The 26,014-nt window shown below is 45.2% G+C and overlaps 1 protein-coding gene across 1 annotated transcript in view; it reads left to right on the plus strand.

Moving 5' to 3' along the window:
* The window catches only part of LOC144753995 (uncharacterized), a 52,781-nt gene that overhangs the window by 17,519 nt on the left and 9,248 nt on the right, over positions 1 to 26,014 (plus strand). The window contains exon 2 of the mRNA XM_078641515.1: positions 8,212 to 8,334. Coding sequence (XP_078497641.1) covers positions 8,212 to 8,334 — 123 coding nt within the window. The remainder of the gene's footprint in view (positions 1 to 8,211; positions 8,335 to 26,014) is intronic.

Here is a 26,014-nt window from a genome sequence, read left to right on the forward strand (position 1 = left end):
GATACAACTGGTCTGTCCTCATCATCAGTCCTAGCACATATCAGGTGGAACACTAGAGGCTGGATGCCCAATCATGAGCCCCTGGATACCTTAACACATGTGCCTGGATACCCGATCACTAGGGTCTGAATACCCTATCACAAGTGTCTGGATACCCTGTCACAAGCATCTGGATACCCTATCACAAGCGCCTAAATACCCTGTAACAAGTGCCTGGATACCCTATCACAAGCGCCTGGATACACTGTCACAAAAGCCTGAATACCCTATAACAAGCGCCTGGATACCCTGTCACAAACGCCTGGAAACCCTATCGCGAGCGCCTGGATACCCTATCCCAAGTGTCTGGATACCCTATCCCAAGCACCTGGATACCCTGTCACAAGCACCTGGATACCCTGTCATGAGCGCCTGGATACCCTATCGCAAGCGCCTGGATACCCTATACCAAGTGCCTGGTTACCCTATGACAAGCGCCTGGATACCCTGTCACAAACGCCTGGAAACCCTATCGCGAGTGCCTGGATACCCTATCCCAAGTGTCTGGATACCCTATCCCAAGCACCTGGATACCCTGTCACAAGCACCTGGAAACCCTGTCACAAGCACCTGGATACCCTGTCATGAGCGCCTGGATACCCTATCGCAAGCGCCTGGATACCCTATCGCAAGCGCCTGGATACCCTATCCCAAGTGCCTGGATACCCTATCACAAGCGCCTGGATGCCCTGTCACGAGCCCCTGGCTACCCTATTGCAAGTGCCTGGGTACCCTATCAAATGTGCCTGGATACCCTATCAAATGTGCTTGGATACCCTATCACAAGCGCCTGGATACCCTGTCACAAACGCCTGGAAACCCTATCGCGAGCGCCTGGATACCCTATCCCAAGTGTCTGGATACCCTATCCCAAGCACCTGGATACCCTGTCACAAGCACCTGGATACCCTGTCATGAGCGCCTGGATACCCTATCGCAAGCGCCTGGATACCCTATACCAAGCGCCTGGATACCCTATCACAAGCGCCTGGATACCCTGTTGCAAACGCCTGGAAACCCTATCGCGAGTGCCTGGATACCCTATCCCAAGTGTCTGGATACCCTATCCCAAGCACCTGAATACCCTGTCACAAGCACCTGGATACCCTGTCACAAGCACCTGGATACCCTGTCACAAGCACCTGGATACCCTGTCATGAGTGCCTGGATACCCTATCGCAAGCGCCTGGATACCCTATCCCAAGTGCCTGGATACCCTATCACAAGCGCCTGGATACCCTGTCACGAGCCCCTGGCTACCCTATTGCAAGTGCCTGGGTACCCTATCAAATGTGCCTGGATACCCTATCAAATGTGCTTGGATACCCTATCACAATCGCCTGGATACCCTGTCATAAGCACCTGGATACCCTATCAAAAGCACCTGGATAGCCTATCATAAGCGCCTGGATACCCTATCACAAGTACCTGGATACCCTGTCATGAGCCCCTGGATACCCTATCACAAGCGCGTGGATACCCTGTCATGAGCCCCTGGATACCCTATTGCAAGTGCCTGGGTACCCTATCGAATGTGCCTGGATACCCTATCACAAGTGCCTGGATACCCTGTCACAAACGCCTGGAAACCCTATCGCGAGTGCCTGGATACCCTATCCCAAGCACCTGGATACCCTATCCCAAGCACCTGGATACCCTGTCACAAGCACCTGGATACCCTGTCACAAGCACCTGGATACCCTGTCATGAGCGCCTGGATACCCTATCGCAAGCGCCTGGATACCCTATCGCAAGCGCCTGGATACCCTATCCCAAGTGCCTGGATACCCTATCACAAGCGCCTGGATACCCTGTCACGAGCCCCTGGCTACCCTATTGCAAGTGCCTGGGTACCCTATCAAATGTGCCTGGATACCCTATCAAATGTGCTTGGATACCCTATCACAAGCGCCTGGATACCCTGTCATAAGCACCTTGATACCCTGTCATGAGCCCCTGGATACCCTATCAAAAGTACCTGGATACCCTATCACAAGCGCCTGGGGACCCTATCGAATGTGCCTGGATACCTTATCAAATGTGCTTGGAATGAACCTAAGTTACTTAGCATTGAGTGAAAGCTGGAAATGGAATCCATAAAGGTTCATGTCATTGAGCCCAGTTTCTCCCTCTGAGTAGCAGCTATGCTGAAGTAGCTGCCCGCAATGTGTGCTCAAGGTGAACCATGCAGTTTGCACCTAACCCCGAATACCTTCGCCCCAAGGCCATCAGAAGCTTAGCCGTCGCTGACTAGAGTGGCAGAGCCAGGCCAGGACTGATCATGGCTGCCTCCTGTATGGAAGGACCAGACACTGGTAGCCCAGGGTCCTCCTGGCCTCCGGGGCTCTAGGGGCTACTCGATGTGGAGGAAGTAACCTCATCACGCGATGAAGAGGAGCAGGAAGAGGAAGATCCAATGCTATAAGTATTTTCTCCTTGGCCTATACACAGGTATAGCAGGATGCACATCCTATGGAGCCCATATGCCCTAATAGTGAGAGGGGAAATGGAGAATACATTTTCCCAGGAATATCTTTGAGATGGTCCAAAGTTTTGGATCCTCCTGTTCAACCATTATTGGTAGGTGTTACTCACGTGGAATTAGAAAGTGCTGAGAACCTCTACCTTGTATCCACATGCCCTGCACGCGCTTTACCTCTGTGATATTGAGGAGGTGACATGGCATTACACGGGTTACTGTGTATAGGTATTCGAATATTCAGAGACGGATGCCCTCTGGACCATGGGTTCCCTCAGCATCACTCACTGGCCTCAGCTGCCTACGATTCCATGGTACCCAACTCAAACACTCCAAACTCATGTCCTCTGTCAGCTGGAGACCCTTGCTCTCCGTCCCACCACTGCGGTTAATGCTGCTTACTCTATCCATCAGACCGCGTCGGTCTCTTCCCCTACTCGCTGTCTGTCTCTTGTGCGTGCTCTGCCCTCTCCTTTCTCGTAATCTTTCTTTTTCTCCACCCTCTCTCCTTTTCTTTCTTTCTCTCTCTCCCTTTCTCTCTTTCTATTACTATCTCTCTCATTTCCTCTAGCTCTCTCTCTCTCTCTCTCTCTGTTTTCTCCTTACCCCTCCTCTTTCCTTTTCTCTCTCTGTGTCACACACTCCCTCTCTGTTTCTCGCTCCCCTCTCACTCCCTCCCTCTTGCTCCACCTCTCTCCCTGACTCTCTCATTATCTCCCCCCTCCTTTTCTCTCTTTCTCTCTCTCTGGCCATTGCAGGTCCTCCATCATCTCCAGGACTGAGATGATAAGAAACCATCCACCCTCGCCCTCTCCACATCCACCAGAGGTCTTGTTCCTCTTCCCTGTCACTGCACATCCAGTGGCGTAGCTAGACCTTTGGCTGCCTGTGGTGGCTCCTGCGTTTGCCGCCCGCGACAGCCACAGGTAAGAGCGGGTGTGCTGGCGATCCTTGTGTTTGCCGCAACGGTTGCAGGTAAGAGCTAGAGGAGGTCGCCGCCCCCAAAACTCATGCCTCCCAGGGCGGACCACCCCCAGCCCTCCTTGGTACGCCACTGCTCAGATCTTTGCCTGATAAGATGCCGGAAACTTGCTCTCTTTCTCGAACCATCTGGACCAAGCGCGCAACACCCATTGGACTCAAAGGGCTTCAGCCCCCCCACCTCCCCCCCCGTCGTGTGTGGCAGCCCGGGATGAGACAGCTTCCCGGGCACACACACAGCCGCACCCGAGCACTTCACAGGTCTTTAAAAGACCATTTGCATTTTAATGAGGCCTTGCAGTTGTTTCGCCCCTTCTAAGAGCCCCTGCAGCTCCACTCTGCCGATTGCTTAAAGATTCAGCCCCCCTCTGAAAATTGGCCCTAGTTGCGCCTCTAATCTGATCTCTTCTCCCTCTCCCCACAGGCTCTAGGGCCCTCTTCTAGTCTCCAGCTATCCTGTGCCCCTCCCCTCCGATCCGCCATTTGACGGCATCTCACAGTAGTGGTGGAAGTGAGTGGGATCTGAGGAGCTCGACGTGCCCATACTTTTTTAATTTAACCCCTTGGGCACGGCCGCGATTCTGCGCCTGTGCGGCAGTTTTATTGAGTGGGCAGGTTCATGACGGCCCCTAGCCGTCATCAGCACACGCCCACCGTGATGCATGACGGCCGGGGGCCGTCATCAGCATGGAAGGGTTTAAGCAAAACCCTTCTCCTACTTTTCGAGAAAAGACAACCATCCCGGTACGGTTAATTTCGAGAGGTGAAATGCTTCAACTGATGTATAAGGCAGGGAGACACCTGTGCTGCGAAACTGGACGAGGGGCAGACAGCTAAAGAAGCCTTCCTGCTAGGTGTCTGCTGCCTGAAAGAATTGTAAATGTGCTTAATGGGTCAGTTTACAAATGTGAAGGGCTCTTGTAAGCTGGTACTGTCTTTAATTGATTGAATCACATGAAGCTTCCTGATGACACAGATTTATTCTTTTTAAGTGGTATTGCAAGCGAGTTGCCAGCGGAGCTGTGGAGTGTGTGCTTTTAAAAGACAGTTATAAAAGAATTAAACTACTTAATGTCTGGGTATTACTAAAATCTATATTTGGAAGCACTTTTTTATCGAGAAACTAAGATCTTTCTAATGAGTAAGTTCCTGACATAATGAAGACACAACGAGAACTGGAGGTGATTGAGTCCCGGAACCGGGATGAAGAATACACTGTTTAAGAACAATGCAGAACATTCTGGACAGGAATACAGACTATCCCTTACAAATCGTAGTGTATATATATGCCAGGATATTTATTCGGTCTATACCTCCACATCCCAGCGGGAAAGACTTATTATATAGCTCTACACTTATCTACCTCACTCAATATATTAAGTTGTAATGTTATGTTAAGCGAATTAAGCCTTATAATAGTTTAATAATATGTTATGTGAATTAAGCCACTCGACACTGATCTACCTCACTATGATATTATATGATAATGTTATGTTATGTGAATCACATATCGACAGAATGTATAGTTGTCTGTGAAGCGCCCTGATACCCAAGGGTCACGTTCGCGCTATATAAAACTCTCTAAATAAATAAATAAATAAATCTGCAAGTCATTTTGCACATTTTGCAGCAGCCTAACTTATACTGTGTGTAATGCAAGTTTCAAATAATGACTTGCATATTCACAGTGCTTTCTGTCACAGACTGGGACTTCCTAGCAGTAAACATGCATCAGTCACTACCCTCCACCAATTAGGATTCATTTCCCACCGATTAACTTAACTTGCATTTATTTTTCCTTTAAGCTGTATGCTATTTTGTATGTAGTTACCTGAAGGTGAAAGACTGGAAAAAGTTATAGAATATATATATATATATTATTTTACCATGTTTTTGACTTCGCCCCCATGATAACTCACCTGCCCCATTGCGCACAGCATCACCATTCCCATACTTTTTATTTAATGCACTTTGAACGGTGGTATACAATAATGAAATATCCTTTCCTTGTCCAGAGTGATTGGTGGTCTCTCTCTCTCTCCCCCCCCATCAGGACACACCCTTCCCTGCTGTGCCAGAGGTCCTCTCTTTCTCCCTCCAGACACTGAAGGGTCTGTTCTTTCTAAATCCATCACCCCCATTTTAGATTGTCAAGGTTCTTCTGGCTCATTCCTTCTCCAACCAGCAAACATGCTGTCTTTCCCCAGGCACCAAGGGCCAGAGGTAGGTATCCAAATACCGGTCGGTAACGGCCAAAAATACCGATTTTCGGCCGTTACCGACAGGTATTTGGATACTGAGATGTAGGGCCACCTAAAATACAGATTCGGTAATTTTACAGAATCGGTAATTTTACAGATTCTGTAAAATTACCAATTCTGTACAATTACCGAATCTGTATTAAGAGATGTAGGTAGAACTGTAATCAGTGCTACAGGGCTTTAAGAATTCGTTATTTACCACCAACTAGAAGTTGGTGGTAAATAATGAAAAGCCTTGAAAAAGCATTTTCTTTGCTTTTCAAACGCTGCCATGTTGCAGACATACATGCCCTTAGGGCATGTATGTCTGCAACATGTGCACTCATACACGATTGAGGGGTGCAACAGGGTGTCAAAGTGACACTCTGCCACCCTTCAATGTTTCCCCCAATTACCGAATCGGTATTTACCGATTCGGTAGTTGACATTCATTTCTATGGGCCTCCAGGCCCATAGGAATCAATGGCGATTACCGAATCGGTAAATACCGATTCGGTAATTACCAAATCTTACCCATTCGGTAATTTAAAAAGAGAAATTACCTACATCTTATTTACCTACTCTTAAATACCGAATCGGTATGATTCGGTATTTAAGAGTAGGTAAATCGAGATTACCTACATCTGGCCCCAAAACTTCTCTTCCCCTTTGCAGCGGCCGCTTCACCCAATTTCGGCTGCTGCCTAAAAGCAGCAGTGGGGCGGTGGGGATGAAGGGTTTGGGGGTTATTATCTGCCTCTCCTGTGTCCCGTCCTCTTCAAGGCTTCTTGTGAGAAACAGGAAGCAGAAAGCACCAGGGCTCCCAAGTGGTAAACATCAGTTACCACAAAACCAGAACACTGCAAGCCATTATAACTCGGTCGTTACAACGACCGCGTTGTTACAACGCATGCCATTGCTCCGCAAGTCGGAACAATGACTTGCTCTAGGGGTCAGAAGGTGTTGGATTTAAAAACCAAGACCTTCCCTAGTGTTGCACAGATTATAGTATAGTAAATTATACTATTCCAACATCCAGCGCCCCCCCCCCCACCAGAGTAATTCGTTATTCCGACTTGTGGAGTAATGGCATACGTTGTTACAACGCGGTCGTTATAATGACCGTGTTGTAATGGCATGTGTAAAAAAGCATGCATGGTAATGTGGCATATACCCCCCACGCTCCCCGCAGCCAATCACAATACTGCAATGCAGCGTTGTGATTTATCTAAGCGCTGTGGTCAGGGCACTCAACCAGGGGCTGAAGGGATGGGCATGTTCCTCATGCAGGCTGTAATGCAGCCTGCATGGAGAACAGGGAAAGTGCACATGACTCTTTTGGGGGCCCGAGAGGGCCGACTAAACAATCCTTGTGCACTTAGGAGTGTTCTACCTCTCCTCCCCTGCTCGGCAGCCCCGCCCCTCTACGCATGCTGTCGCAGCAGGATGACAAAATAAAATGAGTATGAAATTATCTTATTTTCATTTTATTTTTTCCATTCTTTTGCTGCTTCCTGGCAGTGGGGCGACACTCCTCCACCTTAGCAACACTGTCTGTACATCTTGGTCCAGGGTCAGATTGGTAAGGAAAGGCACTCGGGCAATGGGCTGATATTTGAGTTGCAGCTGTGGGACGCTTTTTGGGCCAACGTCGTGGCTGATTTGGTCTGTGTCTGTGCTGTTCAGATGCTGCCAGCGGCAGCGTAGTAGGTCCTGAGCAGCCTTTCCGGAAGTAAATGGGCCTCAATTACCTCCCTTTTACCAGGGGCGCCGAGGTGTCATTCCCAGTCTCTCCCTGAGCTGGTCCATTATGCATTCAGATTGAGCAGGGGTTAGGCCTGAGCAGAAATGGCCCCACTTATGTTCAGGTGTGTTTCAACATTGTGAACGGGAAACATCCTTTACAACGGAACCGCTACAACGCGGTACCGTTACGACACAGTTTTAACAACGAAAGTCGTTACAACGACTTTCGCTCGAGGGCACTCTAGGATAGGGGATAGTTTAATTTACTATCCAACACCTTCCCTACTATCCACGGGGACTGGTGTTGGAATAGTAAATTAAACTATTCACTATCAGCGCCCCCCCAAAGCAAGTCGTTGTAACGACTTGTGTTGTTAAAACTGCGTCGTAAAGGGACGCGTTGTAAAGGTACACGTTGTACCGTCATACATCCTTGTGAACTAATCCATGCACTGGCAACATTTGCATTTTTTTAAAATGTAAGTAAATTAAGAAACCTGCCCCCACCGCCTTCTCTCTATAACACTTAAAACACTCCATCAGTAATTTGCGAAAAGGAAAAGGTGCAATCTGCAAATTTGGGGCACTTTATTTTTATGGTCACCGGGTCTATTTTGTTATCCCAATCCAACTCTGACTTGGTCCCCCACCTCAGCCTCTTGCATCTGCTTCATCTGGTTGGTTCATTGGTGACCTCCCTCTTTGTCTGTTTTTTTTCTCTTCCAGGTCAAGGGCTCCAGTGTTACTCCTGTACCGCTTCCATATACGGCTCTTGTTCAACAAACGACAGAGCAAAGGTGTACTGCGCAGACGCCAACCAGAGATGTGCCAGCATCAAAGTGTCATCACGTAAGTCTGGACCTGACAATAAGTGCATGTTCTGCATGGCATGGGCGACAAATCTGCCAACACGCACAGGGCCACCTTGCGTCACACAATCTCAGTTCTCCTCACACAATCTCCTGGTGAAGAAGGGTTGATATCACACAGGGACATAAGGGTTTCCAGCTCAACAGCTCTGCTGAGCTGACGCCCATCAGGGGTTCTGCCATCTCCCTGGGATGTGGGTGTAAACTTTAAAAGAATGTGTATGTTTTTTTTATTGGGGGCGCTGCTCAAAACCCCGCCCATCTTCTTAGGCTCATCCTCTTTATCACACATCCGGGGCTGGTGAGGCAGTGAAAGCACAAATCCCCACCCCCTCTGCTAGGCCCTGCCCCCTTCTTCTTCTCACATGTGGAATTATTTTAGAGGGTGGCTGATCTGAGGTAGGCTGACTGAATTGGTCAATGTTTAGTCAGGTAGGGGAGAGGATGAGGCGTGAAGGCCGGTGCTGCCAACATTGAAACCAGGTTCAAGTCTCAGCGTCGGCTGAACAGCCTGTGATTCTGCACAAATCACTTAATCTCTCTATGCCTAAAAAATAATGTGTCCTTATGCAATGTAACTGGTGCTCATGTAAAGAGCTGCAATACCTTTTGGTCAAGTTTGTGCTATTTAAAGCTAAAGACGGAAGACAGGAAGGAAAGGGCTGGTTCAGTTCCACTAGCCTTGATGTTTAGTGTTTCAAGAATTGTATGTACATTTGTCTAATATGTGACAGTGAATGGACATGTTGACTCTAATTCCCAGAAAAGATATTTGTTTAATGAGATGGGCCATTGTCCGTGTACAGACACATATTTTGTTTAAGTATTGAGAATTATTTTTCTCAGGAATGTGTTGTGTTATGTGTTGTTTTGTGTTGTATGTGTTGTTCTGTGTTGTTTTATGTGTTGTGTTGTTTTATGTGTTTTTATGATGTGTGTTGTGTTGTTTTGTTTTGTTGTGTTGTTTTATGTGTTGTGTTTTATGAGTTGTGTTGTTCTTGGTTGTGTTTTGTTGTTTTATGTGTTATGTTTTGTTTTATTGTTTTATGTTTTTTAATGTGGTGTTTTATGTGGTATGTTGTACTATAGGCTCTTGTATAGCACAAATACACCACTCGTTTCTTGGCACTGAAACAACACATGTCCCTCAGGAAGTGATATACTGTATCATGTACGTAACTATACAAAACTTTCTGCAGGCCCGAGGAAGAGGTGTACTGTGGAGAGTTAAGTTGTGTTTAGCTAGAAACCTTTGTGCAGTGAAAAATTATGTTCATGCCGCAAGAAAACGCTGCTCAATTACAAGGAAGTGGTGACACGGAGATATATGGGACCACATGTATCAATATTGTAAATAGCGATTACCTAATTGCGATTTGCTGTGAATTGCTATTAGGTTATTGCTCTTTCTAATGTATGAAACTCCATGTGTTTCATTGAGCAATTCTAGGTGGGTCGCAAATTGACCTACCTCATGAATATTAATGAGGTAGGTAGCAATTTGCAACTCATTGGGAATCACTAAAATCATGGGGATGGTGGCCTGCTGGGGTCAGCAGACCCACCATGTCTGTGATTGTTTTTAAATAAAGCAATCTTTCTTTTTTTAAATGCAGCCCGCGGGTTGCGTTTAAAAAAGAGGCTGCATTTAAAAAAGAAAAAGGAAACGTTTTCTTTTTCTTTTTTAAGAGTAGGCAGTGGTCCCTGGTACCACTGCCTTCTCTCAAAAAAATGTTTGTGCTACCATTCACAAAGGGGGAGGGGTCCCTTGAAGTTGAAGTTAAAATGCGAATGTTTTGCGACTGCATTTCGGTCGTAAAACATTCTTACATACCTGTGCGATTCAGGATCAGAAAGGGGCGCCCTAAACACCCCCTCTCCGAACACCGAATCGCAAACCCTATTTGTGCTTCGAAGATATGTCACCGAATCACAAATAGGGTTTGGTACAGCAAAAAATGTTTTCTTTCTGGTCACATATGATTCTGTGAATTGGGAAGTTTGCGGGCAGAAATAAGCTTCTTACACATGACCCATAGTTTCCAAAGAATTGTTTCAGCACAGAGGAGTGCCTGGGCACCTGTGTTGGGTTCTGTATGGGAAAAGCTGAAATCACATTGTGTTAGGTCTTAAGAAGCATTGTTCGAAAGTATAGACAGAGAGAGAGAGTTTGCTTGTGTCTTTATGAGAGAAGAAAGACAGAGAGACAGACAGAGAGTCTGCTATTCAAATCAAAATAAAATTCTGTTGTGGGTTGCCTGCTATAAAGGAAGGTTGGTGGAAATGTACTAACATGTAGCACAACGCAGCAACCAAACTGCATTGCGCTGCATTGCGTCAAAGGGAGAAAGCAGAGCCACAAGCAAATGCTGAATAATGCAAACAATCACCCCCAGTGACAGATCTGGGTTTAATCCATTGTTTGTTTTTTTGCTGACCACACCACCCTAGTTTGGGCGCAGCCAGATGCAAATGTCTTGACCCTGCTCCTAATGGGAACAGTCCAGCCTAAACTGCCAAGCCATGTCCTCCCTGGAATGGAAACAAGCATCCTGGGACCAGTTTCTAGGTTAGCTTGCATCCAATGGCACAGAGAGCATGGGTGTCTTGTTCCTTGTACTCAGCCCACCAATTCTGCAGGAGCGATGATTATTCCACTCCTCTATCGCAAAACTCGCCGCTAGCACTATATAATAAAACACAGTGGCAGCAGAAGAGGGTGGAGAAACATGAAGGAATGGGTGGAAACCACAGGACCTCACTCTAGGACTGCGGACCGCCAGGGATCTACAACAGAGAAAAAAAACAAAGAAAGAAAAAAAAAATTAATGTGATGCCATCCATCCCTATCCATATCCATAGGTGCTTGGGTGGGTTTAAATCAAACAAAATACAGGCAATAAATGTCCTTACCCTTCCCAAAGGGTCCAAGCTCTCCAGGTATTATACAGTCTTTAAGCAGCATATGCAAGTCACCATCTGCTTTTTCACATCTTCACAAAGATTGTCCAGGGATCCATAATATTCCTTATGCTTGTAGGGGAGTACATATCTATGTTTCTCCAGAAAGAATGAGGCAAAAATAGAGGGGGGGGAAAAAAACCTGTACACTGTGGCAAAAAAAACCCTAATGGGCAAGAGATACTTTTCCAGGATAAGTGCCCTTATCTCATTTAAAGAAAGAAAGACATTCTTGGCCAAAAACCCCAGAAACAAAAAACACGAATAAAGCGATACGCCTGACACGCAGCCGAGTTTTACCCAGGCAAATATTACTATAGTGGTAGGAGCCCCCACCACTATGGACATCAATCGTCTTTTTACAGAGTTTTGAAAATACGGAAAAAAGGGAAAAGTAATTCAGCAAGACCTAAACAGGAAGCTACCTGCATTGGTCATAACATGGCAAGAGTCCAAAATTATCCAGAAACACGAGCGGGCAAAGTTCTCCGCAAACCAAACGCGGTCTTCGTGAGGATCCGAGAACGAACTTCAGAAACCGGAAGTCAGACAAGGAAGAATCCGGAAATCCAAGACCATCCGGAATACGTCAGGGGAATGAACTTTCAGGTCACAGGACCGAAGAAGAAACCAAGCACTGCCGAACAAGAATCAGCGCCTTTTAACCCCAAGCACACAGGACATTCTCATGGACAGAGAAGAAAGAGGAAAAAGGAAAAAAAAAAGGTACGTTCACTAGTGTAAATGCTGATTATAGGACAAGCCAGGGGAGGGGTTAATTCTCAACAATGGGACCCACATCTGGGCATACCCTTCCCATTTAGGGCAACAAAAGCAAATAAAAACCAAATGATGGACGGAATGCTCAACAAATGAAACATTCACCCCCAGTCACAGATCTGGGTTAAATCCATTGGGCCCAATTCACAGAACTAACTTAAGACAAAATCCTAAACTTACTACCATTTTGGTATTCACAGAAGGCACTTACTCATTTTGGTCTTCATAGAAGTTAGGAGTCCTAACTTTAGAACTCCTAAATGCCTTCTGTGAATACCGAAAGTCTTAAATATAGGATTTTTCTCAGTTTAGGAGTAGTAAAGTTAGGACTCCTAACTTTAGGACTCCTAAATGTCTTCTGTCAATACTGAAAGTCTTAAAGTTAGGATTTTTCTCAGTTTAGGAGTCCTAAAATTAGGAGTCCTAAAATTAGGAGTCCTAACTTTACTACTCCTAAATTGAGAGAAATCCTAACTTTACGACTTTTGGTATTCACAAAGGCATTTAGGAGTCCTAAAGTTAGGACTCATAATTTCTGTGAATACTGAAATGAGTAAGTGCCTTCTGTGAATACCAAAATGAGTAAGTGCTTTCTGTGAATACCAAAATGATAGTAAGTTTAGAATTTCGTCTTAAGTTAGTTCTGTGAATCCGGCCCGTTATTCTTTTGCTCACCATGCCACCCCAGTTTGGACACCCGATCTACCAAGCCAGGTCCTCCCTGGACCAGAAACAAGCATGTTGGGACCAGTTTTGGGGTATCACCCCTTATCAGCCAGGCTAGCTTGAACCCAGTGACGTGGCGAGTACGGGACCAGAGTCTGGGCATAACTGTCCCACTTAGGGCTACACAAGCAAAAAGAGCAAATGAATGAGGGAATGCAGAACAATGTAATCATTCACCCCCAGTCGCACCCTAGGACCATAGTGCAGCTGTGTGTCTACTCGACATCAAGCTTAGGTTTTCTACTGAAGGAAACGCTTCCAGTACAAAATAGTAGTATGCTTTGACAGAGTTTAATACTTTCATAACGTTGCATGTGTGCTGCACAATACTGCACACATGCAAAGGTATAACAGTTTTGAGAGCAGTTACCCTTTGCCTTACATACACCTCCCTCAAGGAGGCATACATTTTTGGTGCAAATCTTTGTATGTAAATCGGGATTTGCATTAAAACTCGTGGGTGGTTTCATGGAAACGCCCATGTACCGCCCTCTTAATGCAAATTATTGTAAGATAGTGCATAACTACTGTGCAATGCAAATCAGAATTTGTGTTGAAAGTAAATCCCAGGACAGCACTTTGCACTGGGTTTGCCTCAGTTTGTGACACAAGCCTGCTGTAAATAGTTAGTACATTGCTCCTTTGGTGTACGGGTCTGGAATAAGGTTTCTTCAGGACAACACTCCAATAAAAGGAAAGGACCTAGGAGGAAATGCAGATTAGTGGCTGGCCTTGGAACTTGTGGACACCAGCACAAATCCTGGCCTCGGCGCTTGACTCAAAATCATGGGATTAGGGGCACATCACTAAATTTCCTTGTGCCTAAAACTGTAGAATGTAATGTGTGATTTGTATTTGTATAATTCCCACTTGATCCCTTAATTGAGATCTGCAAATGCAAAAAAAAAAAAAAACAGAAAATGAGGCCAGCCTCCACTTGGCTACCCAAAGGCTGTGCGGGTGGGTTGGTCCAGCACCCGAATTGGGGCCAGTCCCCATAGTGCATGGTGGCAGCAGATGGCCACCTGCGGAGAGTTAGCCACAACCCAGCTACACATGGTCTTAAGCCATGCCGGCAGGTTCTTGACAGGTTGGACACAGCAAACTGTTGCAAAACACTCCAAAAATGTACCCCCAAAAAATCAAAGGTCAAAGTGAAGTTATTATTAGATTTGATTATTACAACCTAACATTTGTTGTTAAAAACATTAGAAATTCATTAAAAAAACATAAAGTACAGTTATGGGCACAAATTAAATCAAAAAGACTACTAAAATCACGATAAGAACACCAATCCAAAACTTGCACGACAGACCCATATCCCCCAAATCAAATGCAATGGCTATGACTTCACCATATTCATCCCATAAGTATCAACACGTGCAAACACAGTGTAATTAAATAGCAATACATGCTTAAACCAATAACTTATGCTGCATTCATAGTTTGTCTCTTTCATAGTGTTAAGGGTGCTATGATATAATCTCATCTGTAATATTATTTAGGACATTGGTAACTGCATCTGTCACATCAAGAGTGGACAATGAGCACTGCCTTTGGTGGTCAAGTTATGGTTTGCATCTCTCTGTTGTGAGGTATGGATCGCGGTCCTTACCATAGCTCACCAATTACACTGGCTTTTCATTTTTAATTCACAACCATGACTGCACTTTAACTGTGTGTTTTTTAGGTGTTATGTGAATTTCTACGGTTTTCCTAAACATATTTTAAGGTGTTATAACCAAACCTAACCATAGTTTCAATTTAACTTTTGTTTTTATTCAGTTAATATACATTTCGTTTAATAATTCACTGATAATGGAGCAACTGCACTAATAAAAGAGCATTTGCCCATTTATTACTAAAGTGCAAACTTTAAATTCGAATTTATTAACACAGCACAGAAAACTTGAAATGAGACAACTGTTAACGCGGGGTTTCTGGTTTCTAGTTACCTTACCAGATCCCTAATCCTGTCGACTGAATCGTTGGTACCTGTCATTGAGTAAAAGACAATCTACTACTAGGTTAATCAATTAGGAACTTAAACCACTCTAAAGAACCACTTACCACTGGGAAAGGTTAAAAAGTTTTAAATCAAAGTCAAAAGTATCTGAAGATACAAACATCTCAGAATAAGATTCAAAAGGTATACAGGTATTAGTACAAAAAGATACTCTCGGAATATTCTTAAACGACAAAAGGAAATTATCAAAACTATTTCAAAAAGCATAAGCGTTGCAAGAATCGCTGTGAGTTGCAACTTGAGAGTCATTTACAGAAAAGAAAAATACAAGTTAATCTGTCCCTACACTAGACTAAGTGACATCCCTACTTAACAAGATCTTTACCTAAAAAGGTGTCAGCAGTGGTGACTTCCAAAGAAGATCACACACTTCCCTTAGTCTTTGTCTCAAAATTGAAGTCTGTTAGTTCTCTATCTGCCTACCCATCCGCTCTCTTAGGCTCCTCAGATCATCTGCTCTAACTCTACCCCGGGGTGCTATCCCTAATACAAAATCACATTTCCAATAGGAACGCCCATGTCGACGCCTCTCACGTGGTACAGTTGTGAGCGGCAAACTCCGTACTGGTGCTCCTCTGGACTCTTCATTAAAGTTGACCTTGCTTCCCAGGCTTCTTCTTCAGCGAGACAGTACCCCCTAAAATTCCTGAAGACTCCTCCAGGCCTGCGCCTGGCTCTCTTGAACAAAGGAACCGTTCATCATAGTACTGATTAGGGCTCCTCGCACCTGCGACAGACACATGTACTGTGGGCCTCAAATTCCAACCTCCACCATATCTTAGACCATAAAACATGTGTAAGAATTCTCAGTTGGTGCCTAGCACATCTTTCCCCTAACGAGCACATTTAGATCAAAGAGAATGACTTGGTCTTTTCAGGCCTAGTTGATTTACACAAAGCGGTTTCTGTCTTCTAAAACATTTCCTTTCTTTGGTTTAAACAATATTAACTAACACGTATTACTATAATATAATGCAACACATCTATATAAAACATATATTTAATACTATGCCTAATAATACATTTGCACTCAAATGACATTAGAATCCACGTCACTAAGAGTGTAGCAGCATCTTTCGTTTCCTGTGAAATGCCATGTGGCCTACACATTTTCATGGTTTGCAGAATTACATTTCGTTTTCACTTAGTCATCTAACGTGTGACTCCAACATCATTTTAACATTTCTACAGCCTCTACATTAGTTTTCCACACATATATATGCATCTAATCTAATTAAAACAAACACTCACATCTTTTCTCTATATAAATTGATACTCTTGTATATTCCACCCTAAGCTAATACTACGTGCTTGTAAATATGGTGTACTTATACATTTTTTTCAGATTTGTGCTCTCTCAGTCCCCCCTTTGATGACTTTCAGGAGTCATCACCATCAAAACAACATCCCTAAAATGTAGGATCTTTCAGATTGAAGTTGTTGTAATACCCCCTCGTTTCATTGTCTCTAGAGCCTTCAGACTCTTATATTGTGTATCCTGCATCGCAGTCAATCTTTTCTCCTGTTCCCTCATGGATCTCTGCAACCTGTTTGCTCTATATCATTGGTACAGTCGCACCAATCCCCACAAAGTGATTACACAAATCACAATTATGATGATGGGTTTCAATATGTACCAAATGATACCCTTTCCTAGGTTGGCAAACCAACCTCCAACTTTACCCATTCCTTGGCCTACTTTTTCCCACACATTTATCTTTGTCAGATCCTCAATTTCGTGATGAATCGCAGTAATGTTTCGTATGTACTTCTCTAGATGTTTTGAATTGTCTGGAATGTAAGTGCAACATTCCTGGACCTTCAAAGCCTTACAGACTCCGCCCTCCTTGGCTAACAGAACATCTAAAGCAAGTCGGTTCTGAAGAACCATTGCTCTTATCGATTGCATCTCTCCCTCCACCAGCATTAAGGATCTAGCAGTACTGGCAGATAACCTATCTACGACTGTAGCCAATCTTCTAATTTTGATGTCATTCAGTATCAATCCCAAGAGAGGGAATGCAGCACCGAATACATCCCCAACTACCTCTTCAGCACCTAGATCTCTTCTCCCTCTTGTTGGAGTCCCTCTCTTTGTCGAATCTAAATTCTCAACATGGTATATTTTGGGGAAGACAATTGCTAAATAGCATGATCCGTACCAATTATCTGGTAGCTTCACATATGCATTTCTTCCACATACAAAATATACATTTGGGATTGCTTGCATCTCCTTCAAAAAGTCCTTGGAGTAGTACTCCAATTGGAAAGCATGTTCACAACTGACTTGACCTACATACAAATTCTCATAATAGGAGTAACTTCTGTGAATGCACAGTTTCCCCCGTTTCTCCTTGTCTAAAGCAATTGGACCAAAGCTACCCTTTCTTTGCTGTATCCTTTCTTCCTTGGTCCAATCTGTTTCCCATTGTCCTGAAGCTTTTAGAATCTTTTGCCTCCTGTATCTAGTATCCACCTGCCCTATAAACTTTTTCTCAATTTCTGACACTTGACAAGTCAGATTATTTCTTCGGGCATGTGAAGTATCTAACGTTTTCCATGGAATGAAAAATTTCTGTAACCTGTCTTCACACTTGTAATAGTCCCACTTGTTCAGATGCTTATAATTTGGGACCTCTGGCAATGTCGAGTCAAAATTCGAGAAATAATACTCGAACCCATCTCGTCCATAGAATATGCTTAACAACAAAATACATGTGATTCCATACGTCAATGGAAGATGATGGTATCTGATACCCTCATCCACAGAAGCTGGTAATTGCATACAAACGTAGCAATTCTTCACCTCCATGACGTCAATGTATTCGTAGAGCAACTTAGCATAAGCATTTGACCTAAAGTTCCCCTGTGATTCGTCAACATGTAATCTTTTGATCTCAGCATCTAGCAAAGCCTTTTCTTTCTCAGTGTTTTCTCCTTTTACCCCAGCAACAGTGGTAGGCTTTTGTGTTGATGCTTTCTTTGTTTCTGCTCTTGCCTTTGTTTTGTTCTCATGTCCCACTATATATGATACAGTAACTACTAAAACTATAAGAGAAATCACTACCACTAAAAGTGTGCCTACTATGCATTTTGCCCTGCGGTTCGGGTTGCCAGTCTCCATGATCTCAAACAGTTTAGCTCTGGTTATCGTTCTCAGCAAAGTCTCTTACTTCTTCTCAACGTCCTCTTTGCTTTGCACAAAGACTCTCTTCATTTGAACCACAATGTCTTTCTTTGAACCACACTTGGAAGCTGACAATTCTCTTCCGCAAGAACAGTCATTAGGTTCTGTAGCAATAGACAACCCTAGCCCTTCTCCATCCACTAAAAGGGAAGTCCCTAATTCTTTCTTCTTCCACTCGGCGCTAGGTTATCTTCCAATCAATATTTACAAAGTTCTTTACAAAGTCTTTTTAGCAATCTGAAACTATGCGTGTTCCCAGAAGTTCCACCACCAGCTCAAATATTTCCATACGGAGAAGGACTCCCTCCAGTATTGGACTTCTGGAACAGCAACACGGAAACTCAACAGTCTCAAATATCAATTTTCTTATTCCACTCAGGAGAGGAGGATAGACGATGTTGAGTGTCAGCAGTCTTTCGACCTCCAATCCTGGCAACAGGAACCTTATTTCCACTGTGATGATCGGGTCAGTTCTGTTCAGGGTCACTTCCCTCACCCTCCCAACTCTGCGTCCCTCGGACATCTGCAGCGAGGTAGGTCCACTCAGGTGTAGAGTATCTTCTGCTAGGCACTCGTACTCTCCTTGATCTCCTTAGACCCTCCTGCTCTTGGTCCGATACTTCTTCTTCCAGATCCGAATCTCCGGATATAGGAGCAAGAGTTTCTTCTCGAGCTAGCTTCAGGCTCGGCCTCCTTCTTCTTTCAGGCCAAGTAGCTGCCCCACTTCTTGTTCTCCTATTGCTTTCCCTCCTGCTCGGTTCCTGATCACTCTGTTCCTGATCTGTGTCCAAGTCACATTCACAACAGCTCTCTCCTTCTGTTGCAGCTTCGGTTTCGCTACCACCTTGTCCTTCTTCTTCTGGATCTGCAACGCTCCCAACTTCTTCAGACACCCCCACAGCTTGACTGATCCCCTCTAACGGTTCACCGTCTTCAGCTGGATTCTCATCCATGAGAGGAGCTGTTTCTTCCAAGGGTGCTGGAACTCTTCGGGTGTGGGAAGCGTGTATCCAATTCGGCAGACCTCCACACTTGACAGCTGTATTCGTGGTCAGTATGACCTGAAAAGGTCCTCTCCAGCGCACGTCTAGGCAGTTTTTCCGGACGTGTTTCTTCACCAGCACCCACTCTCCTGGGCACAGGTCATGACACAACTCTCTTGAAGATGGGACCTCAGCAGCCTGCACCTGGAAGGACACAGAATGAATGGCGTCAGACAGTCCTTTGCAGTAATCCAGGATCAGGTCATCTGTAATGTTTAATAGTGTCGCAGTTGGTACAGAAGGAAGCCTCATTGCCCTCCCCATCAGCACCTCGTGTGGAGAGAGACCTGTCCTCCTGTCGGGCGTGCTGCGCATGCTCATCAACACTAAAGGCAAAGCATCTGGCCAACTCAAGGAAGTTGAAGAACACACTTTGGCAATTCGACACTTTAGTGTTCCATTTATCTGTTCCACAATTCCTGAAGCCTCTGGTCGATAGCTACAGTGCAACTTTTGATCAATGTTCAATGCGGCACAGAGCATCTTCACAATTTCACTGTTAAAATGTGTTCCTCGATCAGATTCCAGAGAGCCTGGCACCCCGTAGCGCGGGATCAATTCTCTAAGTAACAGTTTTGCTACGGTGAGTGTATCGCACCTACGTGTAGGGTATGCCTCGACCCATCTGGAAAATATGCATACAACCACCAACACATACCTAAGGCGGTTGACTCTAGGCATTTCAATGAAATCTAATTGCATTCTGTTGAAAGGCCCCCCAGACCTCCCAATGTGACTCATGGTAACTGGTGTTCTTTTCCCTACATTCAGTTGCTGACATGTGACACATCTCCTACAGACTGCTTCTGCTGCAATCCTAAACTTTGGGCAATACCAAGTTTGCCTAAATACTCTCAGCATGGCATCCCTTCCTAAGTGTGTCGGACCATGTATTTGTCGTGCCATTGGATTCACTAATTCCTCCGGTAACACTGCTCTTCCATCTGCTGAAACCCAAAAATCCATTTCACTTCTCACACAACCTGCTACTTCCCAGGACTTTTTCTCTGACTCAGGTGCATTTTCTTGCATTTGTTTCAGTTCTTCCCATGTATCTACGGTCTCTAACATCATCTGGACTTCTGTTTTTTCTTTTGCCCCACCTACTTCCACCTCCGTGAAAGTATACACTTGCTCCGCACAATAGCGGGCAACTTCATCTGCATATCTGTTTCCTTGTGACACAAAATCTGTATTTTTAGTGTGAGCTATACACTTGACCACTGCAATTTCAGCTGGACCTTGCAATGCTTCTAACAGCAGTCGTACAAATTCCCCATTTCTGATTGGCGAACCAGAGGAGGTCATGTAACCCCTCTGAGACCACAATTGCCCGAAATCATGAACTACACCGAAACCATATTGGCTATCGGTATAGATGGTGACTCTCTTTTTGCTACCTGCTATACAGGCACGTGTCAATGCAATGATTTCTGCTACCTGAGCGGAGTGTACTCCTTCCAGGCAAGCGGCTTCCACAACTCCAGTAATGGTGCAAACAGCATAAGCTGCTCTCAACCGACCAGTATCGTCTCTTAAACATGAGCCATCAACAAAATAAATTTCATCAGGGTCGATCAATGGCTCATCCACAATATCTGGTCTGGGCTTCGTGCATAGTTCAGTCACATCTAGGCAATCGTGATCTTCACATTCTTCGCCTTCTATATCATTAGGAAGTGGCATCAATGTAGCAGGATTCAAGACCGAGCACCTCTTAAGGGTCACGTTCTCTGCAGCAAGAATAACTTGCTCATAGCGCGTGAGCCTACTATTGGTCAAGTGCTGCGTCTTGGTCCTAGTCATTAACAATTCTACAGAATGCGGTACATACACTACTAGTTGATGTCCCATGACAACGGATTTGAGACATCCGGGCAACGCTGCGGCTACCGGATCTAATGTAGCCGAAAAATATGCAACTGGTCTACGGGCATTTCCGTGTACTTGCACCAACACTGATAACGCACATCCTTCTCTTTCACAGCAGTATAATGAGAAAGTCTTCTCATAATCTGGCATTCCCAAAGCCGGAGCACGACACAAATCCTCTCTCAGTTGTAGGAACGCCATTAGGCACTCGTTGTCCCATGGTACCGGATCACTCACCTCCTTGTGCGTCAGTTTCTGTAAAGGTTTTGCTTTCAGTGAAAAGTTAGCTATCCACTGTCGGCAGTAACCAACCATTCCTAAGAACATCCTAACTTCTCTCTGTGTCGTTGGCGCATTCATTTTCATGATGGCCTCTATCCTGTCTGGAGACACCTTACGCTTCCCCTTCTCTACTCGGTGACCCAGATACTGTACTTCTGTCAGACAGTACTGTAATTTGTTCGGAGATACCTTATGTCCATTCTCAGCTAAATGATTCAGTAAAGCAATGGTGTCTTCCTTACAAGCTTCCTCTGTTCCTGACGCAACAAGTAGGTCGTCTATGTACTGGACCAGAACCGAGTTCTGTGGCAATACCAGACTTTCAAGGTTCTTCTTCAACAGCTGACTAAAGATCGAAGGGCTATCTGTGAACCCTTGTGGGATTCGACACCATGTTAAGGCGCGATCTTCCATTTTAAATGCGAAAAGATACTGACTGTCCTCATCTAATGGGATGGAAAAGAAGGCTTGACAAAGGTCTATCACTGTAAACCACTCAGCTTGGAATGGTATTTGAAACAATATCACTGATGGATTCGGTACCACTGGACAACATGAAACCACTATGTTGTTCATCTTTCGAAGGTCCTGAACTATTCTGAACTTCCCACTAGGTTTCTGCAAACCCATAATCGGGGAGTTACATGGACTACCCACGATTTCCTTCAGTATTCCCTGTTGAATCATTGAATCAATCACAGGTTTTATTCCTGCAATCGTTTCCTGGGACAGTTTATACTGAGGCGTTCTTGGATATTCAGCGTTTGGTTTTATCATGATCTTCACTGGTTCCACCCCTTTGATCAGTCCTATCTCTTCCCCAGTAAAATCCCATACTTCAGCTGAGACAGCATCTCTTAGGTCCCAAGGAAGGTCTTCCACAGTCAGAGTAGGATACAGTTCTATACATGTTCTCTCATTGGCAATCTTAAAGGTAGCATCATCATCTGCGGTCTGTACCTCCACACCCTGAGGTGTGCAGTATATGGTGCAATTAAATTTGCACAACAAGTCCCTCCCTAACAGACATACAGGACTAGAATCACATACCACAAACTGATGTTCATTTGTGTAATTCCCTATTTTTACTGACACTGGTTCTGTCATAGGACTAGTCATTCTTCTATTTGCGACTCCAACCACCTGAATTGTTTCCCCCGACATTGGTAGGTCAGGAACCACTGCTGATCTCAGAGTTGATCGAGTAGCTCCAGTATCCACCAAGAATGTCATCGGGCACCCTGCTACCTCTGCCTCAACAAATGGCCCTCTCTGATCTACTTCTAGAACTGCCCCGAGGGTACAGTCCTCTTCTCTGTTCAAACGTTGACCGGTCATTGGGTCAATGTAATAACATTTTTCTTCTTCAATAAAAAGAGGCATTTGTTTATAGACTTTTCCCCCTGTCGCGATCTTTGGTGGCTGTGGAAACTGAGCTCGTGGAGCCGAAGTCCCCCCTTTGACCACCTTGCTTCCTGGGACTGTCGCCCTTTGAACTGGAACCTCCTGAACTTCCTGTTCAAATTCTAGTTCTCCACTTTCAGGGTTAAAGGGACACTCGCGTCTCCAATGTCCCACCTGGTGACACTGGAGGCACTTTGTCGTTTTCTTTAAAGTGGCAAAATCTATTCTAGGTCTCTGACTTTCTTCACTATCCTTGTTCTGACCATTCGACTTCCGTCCCATTGTCCCCGTTCCCTGTTTCTGCTGTCCGCCCTTTCCGGCTGACTGGATCTGCACCACCATCAGCTTTTCCTTCATTTTCTTTGCCTTGGAATCTATCTCATCGCTACAGTATCTGGCATACCTTAAAATTTCATCTAGTGGTTTGTTTTGCCAACAAATTAAATGTTGCTGAATCATCAAACAAATATCAGGTCTCAACCCCAAAACAAACTTTGACACAAACTGTCCTATATCTTTGGGATCCATTACATCGAGTCCACTGTATTGTTTGAATGTTTTCAACAACCTTTCATAGAACTCATGAACTGTCTCCTTTGGTTCTTGTCTTGTTCGGTCTATTTTTACCCAGTCTATGTCCTGGGGTGGTACCTTATCTTTCAGCCAAGCTATTACCCTTTCATACTTTTGCATGACAATTTCAGACGGTCCATTTGTCTGAGCATCCCTCACTGGTTCAGTAGTTGGCCATTCAACACTAGTCTTGCACGATGTCCACAAGTCAGATGGGACCACAATGTCAAACAAAGTGTTCAAATCAATCCACAATACTTTCGAGATCTTTACGAACCTTTCTACCTGCTTATACCACTCTACTGGATTGTCCCTTAACTTCGGAAATGAGTTGGTAAATGCAGCTAAATCTCCTCTACTCCAGGGTACATGTACATAATTCCCATTCGATATTTCTCGCAAAGGAAATGCCTCCATCTGCATTACCCTTCCTTCCGGAGACATCACACTTGTGCTCCTTCTGACAGCACCCCTTTTGGACCATCTCTCTTCCCATTTGTCCAGATCTCTCCACACTCTTATCCCTGCTATCAACTCCCTAATGTGTGTTTTTAATCCTGTAGTTCTCTTCTCATCTAAGTCTTGATCTGAATACTGCAACCTATGGTTACTCTGTAATGTCCTCGTTTTGGACAAGTCTACCATGTACTTGTCTGCCAGTCCAGACAGTTTCTCATGAATTGCCCTTGCCTTTCGGGTAACATCCTTTGCTATGAACAGTAACTCATCCTGTTCATACAAGTCAATCCTTTCTAAGGGCAACGTCCCATCTATTATCTCATCCAGATCAGATTTTAAGCTAGTGACATCGAGTCTTTTGGCCTTTATTGCAGCTCTCAGTATACTAGTTCTAGGGGGTCCATTCACATCTCTCCCATCCCAGCTCCGAGTCCTACGTCTAGGCTCAGGCGAGTTATGGGGAGTCCTCCCTTGTTCCCACCTCTCCAGGTCCCATGCAGTTCCATCCTCTCTGGGTGTATGGTGAAACACTTTCCCATTTCTCGTAGTCCCACCAGTCCCATCCTGCATGATTTCCCTAGATGCATGGTAAGACATTCCATTTATCCCCCTGTCCTCGTCATTTGCCGGTGGTCCCTGATCTCTCGACCCATGGCAAGATCCTTCACTGTTCCCCGTGCTCCCGCGACTCCAGTGCTGTATACTCTCATTAGGTGCATGGTGCGTACATCTAAATCTCTCTCTGTATTCTTGAGTCCGCTGATCTCCCTCGCTTTGGATAAGACGAGGTGTCTCTCCACATCTTGTACTCCTCTCCCTGCTCTCTTGCTCATTCCCACCGTCAGTATGACGTATAGCCCCTCTACTCTCCGGCCTGTTACCTTCACACTCTTGACTACTTGCACTAGCCCCGCAGTGAGACAATGTTCCGTTGCCTCGGCTTCCCCATTCTGCTTCTGTTCTAGGTCTGCTGGTTGGTGCTTCTGTGGACCCTTCCCATTCTCTCAAATCGACCCTCAGCTCCTTGAAGGATTTCGGACGTGGTCCCCTTAGGTCCATCGGTCCTCTTTGACCCCCCTGTTCTGTTGCGGGACTCACTGTCGGTTCGAATGGGGTGTTCCACGTTACCGGTCCTGGCAATTGCTTCCAGGCATTTGTCGTGTTATTCCTCCTTTCCATCTCAACCCTTTCTCTGTCTAACCGTATCTGTTCTTCCTCTCTCACATTCTCTGGGTTGTAAATCGATACTATGGGTCCTATGGTAACAGGTACTTGGAGAGCATCTGGCAATCCAAAAGTTTCAGCCCTCTCTGCGGCTGGCGTTTTCTGTACCACAAACCTTCCAACTACACTCTGTGCTGTACTATGTTGAGGTGTCTCCCCACCTTTGATAGGTGTCCATTCCGATATAGGAAGTGGTACATACCCCTCTATGGCAGCCCCATCTTCCCTTGCGAGTCCTCTACTTTCAATCTCCCCAACTCTCGGAGGCGGTCTATCTATCAGCAATCTATTTATCAAGTTGTCCTCCGAGTCGCTCTCCTCATCCTCTTCCATGAGGTTCTTTTCACCTGCCACCTCTCTCACTGGGTACAACTTATCCACCTCAATAGCCTGTATCCTACACCTCTTGGCGTCCTCATCCCATTTGGAATCTCGCACTGCTCTTACCGATCGCGTCAGCCTTTCTTGACGCCTATTCAGATTCCTATCGTGCGCCGCCCTAATCCATGCGTTAAGGGCTTCAAACTGTGTCGGTCTAGGCGGGGGTTTCAATGCGGACATGGTTGCTTTTAGCCGATGTAACACCTCTAACTTAAACGTCCCGTACTTTGGGAACGACATTTCCTCATTCCCTTCCGTAAGCTTGTTCCAAACTCCAATCCATAATATCGTATGCAGCCCAACATTCGCTGCCATATAATGAGCTGGTGTACCCTCTGGCGGTGCCTCCTGCCCGTAAAAAGACTCTCTCCTTTTTCTTTTAAAAATATCCTTCAAACATTTAAAACACTTCATTTTCAATCTACTAGTTTCTGTTTTCTCCGGTTTGTTTACTTCCTGATGACAATCCACCAATCTCAGCTCGGTTCTCGCCAACTGGCCTATCAGAACGCGACTTCTCCCTGACGTCGCACCAGCCGCCCAATCGCGTCGCGGCTCTTGCCGACGTCACACCAACCGCCCTATCGCGTCGCGGCTTCTCTCTAGTCACCCTATCTCAGCGCGGCTCTTTCTGACGTCACTCGTCCCCCTTCGCAGCAGTTCCCCTACTTTTTCAGCTCGTCTCCGCGTTTATGCATGCGTCCCATTCATACTTCGAAAAATGATTACTTCCGTCCAAGCG

The sequence above is a fragment of the Lissotriton helveticus genome, chromosome 5_1 (assembly GCF_964261635.1).
Source record: "Lissotriton helveticus chromosome 5_1, aLisHel1.1, whole genome shotgun sequence".
Taxonomy (NCBI): Eukaryota; Metazoa; Chordata; class Amphibia; order Caudata; family Salamandridae; genus Lissotriton; species Lissotriton helveticus.